Source organism: Spodoptera frugiperda, chromosome 19, assembly GCF_023101765.2.
Source record: "Spodoptera frugiperda isolate SF20-4 chromosome 19, AGI-APGP_CSIRO_Sfru_2.0, whole genome shotgun sequence".
NCBI lineage: Eukaryota > Metazoa > Arthropoda > Insecta > Lepidoptera > Noctuidae > Spodoptera > Spodoptera frugiperda.
Genome location: NC_064230.1, coordinates 826,567 through 831,845, shown reverse-complemented (window position 1 = coordinate 831,845; position 5,279 = coordinate 826,567). Strand labels below are relative to the sequence as shown.

The 5,279-nt window shown below is 43.4% G+C and overlaps 3 protein-coding genes across 3 annotated transcripts in view; 2 read left to right on the top strand and 1 right to left on the bottom strand.

Annotated features, from left to right (window-relative positions):
* The window catches only part of LOC118281256 (pancreatic triacylglycerol lipase-like), an 84,515-nt gene that overhangs the window by 894 nt on the left and 78,342 nt on the right, over positions 1-5,279 (top strand). The window lies entirely within an intron of this gene.
* Positions 1-5,279, bottom strand: part of LOC118281103 (protein suppressor of hairy wing-like) — a 196,883-nt gene that overhangs the window by 173,005 nt on the left and 18,599 nt on the right. The window lies entirely within an intron of this gene.
* On the top strand, positions 895-2,037 carry LOC126911775 (uncharacterized). The gene has a single exon (XM_050700615.1). It carries the CDS (start codon positions 895-897, stop codon positions 2,035-2,037), a length of 1,143 nt encoding a protein of 380 aa, XP_050556572.1.

Genomic DNA, 5,279 nt, shown 5'->3' with positions numbered 1-5,279 from the left:
ATTTTTGGCAGTTTTATTTCGTTATCCAGTTTTTAAGCATTTTTTTTTTTTGAGGGGAAAATCATCCAATGACTTCTCTGAGAGTGTCAGACTTTTACTGACTAAACCACCCCGTTCTTACTCTTGCTTTTTAAGCTGGAAACCGCAGAAGGCCGCAGCTCCGGATATCCAGTTTTTAAGCTTGTCTTTATTAGTGTATCAGTATTTTTTTTATGGTATAAGCCGTTAAACGAGCAGACTGGTCAACTGATGGTAAGCAATCGCCGCCACCCATGGACACCCGACACACCAGAGGTGTCGCAAGTGCGTTGCTGGCCTTTGAAATTCCTAACCCCGTTAGGAATTTTTACGGTTGTTGGGAAATCGGGGATTAGGAAGACTGGGAATTGGTAATGGGGCCGAAAAAGATTTTGTCGCTTTCTGGAGATTGGAATAAACCTAGGTGCTTACTCTTGAATCCAATCCCAATCGATCGACATTGATTTATTTATTTATTTATTATTATAAGGCACGTCAACAGAATAAACACCAACATTAAAGAAAGACAAGATGAAGACACAAGATCATGTGCTTATGCCAATTATAGACATGCACCACATTCACAGTATTAACACAGTTAGATGTCATAAAATTAAATAATAGGTAATATAAAAACGTCAACGTATAAATTTTACACTGTTTTTATAATATTTTATTGAAACCGATTTGTACAGCAATATTTACATTAAATCATCAAGAAATAAAAATAGTGAAATATTTAACAATAAGAAAACCTTTTACAATAAAAATACCTATATAAAACTTAAGAAGAAATCAAAATCTATACCATGACACTGACAGGAGAAGCCAAAAATCTTTTTGATAAACATATTATATTATACATGTAAAATATCAATGTTGACGAGAGCAAGACGACGTTACGCACACCCACCATCCCCGGACTCGTCGCTCAGCTCCGCCTCGCCGTCACCGGAACCCAACCACGAAGAACTTCCGGTGACAGTAGTTGCGTCGAGCTCGAGCGACGAATATTTCTCCCCACCGACGTCGCCGCCACCTGTACGTCGGCCGAGGAGAGGCCGGCCACCGACGGGCTTGGGAGCCAGGGGTCAACAGACCCCGGGACGGGTCCCCGCTGCCGGTGGTTGTGCGCGGCGCATGAAATGGACTCAAACAATAAATGAGAACGTCATGCGCGCGTACTACGGTGCTACGGAGGGAGGAACCAACCTCACTGCGTACCGTGAAAGGATGCTGTCGATGTTTCAGGTACTCGAGCCATCCGTCAACGTCTCGGCTCAACGACTCTCGGATCAGGTGCGGGTCATCCAACGCAATCGTAGATTGGACGAGGCTGCACTTGATCGGCTACGCTCAGAAGCACTGCGCAACCGTGTCGTCCCCGCCCCACCACAAGAGGTGGCACAAACACCTACAGTGTCACAAAATGTGATACCGACCACTCCTGCCGCTGGAGTGGAGGACGACAGGGTTGAACAAGTAAGTACTCAGTGCAATGAACGACTGAGGAGTGCTTTGGAGGATGCGATTCGTGAGTATAGATTTGCTCCTTTAAAACCAAAACTGCCACGTTTGCCCATGTGTGGAAAAAATAGGGCGCTGGTAAGCGCTCTGGATTCGCTACTTAAAACATATTTTGAAAGTAGCGAAAACCTCTATGATACACACTCGATTCTGTACTGTGGGGCGGTAGCAGCTTGTCGAGTGGCTAACGTCAAATTCTCGAATCTTGACACAGCAGTCCGACCAAAACCAGCAGTACCAGCCTGGCAGTGCAGGATTGAGCGTCGTATCAGTGAGGCCAGGGTGCTTATCGGCAAACTATCCTGTTTCAGGGAGGGCAATACTCGTCCTAGAGTGATGCGCTTTGTAAGACGTGCATTTGTGGGGACTGAAACCAGTCCTCATGAATACATGTCGCGTGTTACAGAGCGCATCGACTTCCTGAAGCAGAAAGTCTACGCATGGGCAAATCGTATCAGGCGGTACAAAAAACGAGTTGAGCGATATACTTAGAATCGCATGTTCCAAAGAGATCAGAGATGGGTATATAGAAATTGGGAACGATCCAACCAAGATGTGACTGATGGGCGGCGACCGGATGATGAAGCCACTAACACATTTTGGCGCAACATCTGGTCGGTGCCTGTTAGCCACACATAGGATGACTGGATTTGTGATGTTGAGCGAAGGTGTGAAACTGTGCCAGAGATGGAGGAGGTGATAATCACCTCCTCTGATGTGAGCAGTGCAGCCTGTTCGGTCCCAAATTGGAAATCACCGGGGCCAGACGGGCTGCACAACTTCTGGCTCAAATGGTTCACCAGTTCACACGCTCGCTTAGCATCACAGTTCCAGGCAGCTTTAGAAGCTGGATCGTTGCCACAATTTCTAACAACAGGCGTTACCCATCTGCTCCATAAATCAGGTAGTTCCACTGAACCCAAAAATTATAGACCAATTACATGTTTACCAACGGTCTATAAACTTCTTACATCTATTTTGAGAACAAAAATAACAAAACATATTGAAAAACATTCCATTATGTCTGTATCTCAAAATGGATGTAGGAAGGGGTCTCGTGGAACTAAGGAGCTACTCCTCATTGATATGGTTGTAAGCCAACAGGTTCGTCGGTCCCGAAAGAATTTGTCTACATGCTGGATAGATTATAAAAAGGCATATGACTCTGTGCCACATACATGGCTCATGAGGGTGCTGGAGTTGTATAAAATAGATGCAACTCTACGCACCTTCTTGCAGTCATGTATGAGGCAATGGAGTACTGTGCTTTGCTATCCGGGATGTGGACAAATCCAAGGGAGTGAGGAACCTGTAAGGATTGTGCGAGGAATATTCCAGGGTGACAGTCTGAGCCCACTATGGTTCTGCTTGGCCTTGAATCCTCTCAGTACTTTATTGGAGGCTTCAGGGCTAGGCTATCCTTTGCGGAGAAGGGGTCTAGTCATATCCCACTTGCTTTACATGGATGACCTCAAGTTGTTTGCTCCAAATAATAAACAACTGATGGAACTACTGAAAATAACTGAAAAATTTAGTAGTTCCATCAGAATGGAATTTGGAGTAGATAAATGTGCTGTCATGCATGTGAAGCGAGAAGGGATTGTGGAATCTGAGGGTCTAGAACTCTCAGATTTCACAAAACTAAGAACGCTCTCCGCAAATGATACTTACAAGTACCTGGGTATGTCAGAGGGATTAGGCATTAATGGACCGGACATGAAACAATCGTTAAGGGAACGCTTCTTTGGCCGCCTGAATAAAGTGCTGAAAAGTTCATTATCAGGCGGAAACAAGGTGCGAGCCTATAACGGTTGGGTCATGCCGGTCCTGATGTATTCTTTTGGTATACTCAAGTGGACTCAGACTGAACTTGACGCCCTGGATAGGCGAGTCCGAACACTGCTGACTGCAAATCGTATGCATCACCCTCGTTCATCGATCATGAGGTTGTACATCCCGCGGAAGTGTGGGGGTCGAGGCTTATTAAATGCTAAGACCCTTCATAACCGTGAGGTGTGCAACCTCAGGGAATATTTCCTGAAAGTTAACGAGGGTATGCTTTTTTTTTTTTTTTTTTTTTTTTTTTTTTTAGCATCGAGAAGTAACAGCAGTGGACAATGGATTCACTCCACTATCTTTAGCAAAAGAGAACTGGCGCAAACCTGTGGTATTAAGCGTCAATGACCGCAAGGAGGTATGGCATAGCAAGGAGCTCCACGGACGCTTCTTCCGGGCCCTTCATGGACCCAGTGTAGATTTTCTAGCGTCCGTATCTTGGCTACGATTCAGTAATCTCTTTGGTGAAACTGAAGGATTTGTCTGTGCAATTATGGACGAAGTTATCCTTACGAATAACTACCGGAAATATATTATTAAGGATGGGACCGTTGACATATGTCGGGCATGTCATAGTCCTGGTGAATCCATAAGACATATAATTTCTGGTTGTGGTCGTTTGGCTAATGGTGAATATTTGCATAGACATAATCAGGTGGCCAAGATTATCCACCAGCAACTTGCTTTGCACTACCAACTTGTTGAGTTTGAGGTTCCATACTACAAGTATGCGCCCGATCCAGTTCTCGAAAACGGCCATATCACGTTGTACTGGGATCGATCTATCATCACTGACAGGACTATTGTAGCCAATAAACCTGATATAGTGGTGATAGATCGGCAAGCGGGCCGCGCGATGATAGTAGATATCACCATTCCTCATGACGAGAACCTCGTGAAAGCTGAAAAAGATAAACAAATAAAATATCTTGACTTGGCTCACGAGGTTGTCGACATGTGGAGTGTGGATTCGGCTATCATTGTGCCGATAGTCGTGTCAGCCAACGGATTAATACCCAACAGCCTCGACAATCACCTTAGGAGGCTGGGGTTGGGCGGATGGATCAAGGGCCTGATGCAGAAGGCAGTACTCCTGAAATCGGCGCGTATGGTGAGGAGGTTTCTGTCTCTGGAGCCCTAACCATCGGTAGCTTGGACCATGATCCCGCTACTGGTCGGCTCCTTTTATATTTTTAAATATTATTTTATATTGTGTGTTTTAAATATTATTTAAAAATGTAAATTTAGAGAATTTTAAATAAATATAGATAATATAAATACAATGCAATTAACAATATTATGTACTTAAGTCTAATAGGAAATATAAAATTAAAAAATATTTTAAATTAACATAAAAACAGGAACAAGAATAAAATTGATGTTGTGAACGTACTCTTGAGTTGCAACTCTAGCGCCCATTGCATCCGTATTGCGTGGATATGTGAATTGACTAAATCGATATTAAGATTAAGTTAAGTGTAATGGATGTGTGCTATTGATGGATCGATACATCGTATACTCGAGCTGCGCAACAGCTACATAGCTTAGTATCAGGGGAAACGGTCATATAGTTTTACAGCTTATTACATCTTCGTAGCATAACTACATAGCACATCTCTGGTAGAAAAGTACCCAAATACAATGTGACCATGGGGATTGTATATAAACATGCACCTCTGCCTACCCCCCTAGACATAACCGCCGATGAGTTATGTTATGTTATTTATAAAGACGTGTTTGTAACCTCAATATGTTAACTGACAATAAAACTAATTAGTTTCGGCGATTACGTCATTGTGTATCATCATTCTGTTATGTGGAGTATGGTATGCTAGGAGTACCTACTGTGTTTGTATACGATGTTTTTCTATTTATATGAGTTTCCAATATTTCGGCAC

What these genes read in the sequence shown, in the direction of transcription:
- LOC126911775 (XM_050700615.1), top strand. Translation starts at nt 895, where the DNA reads ATGTTGACGAGAGCAAGACGACGTTACGCACACCCACCATCCCCGGAC.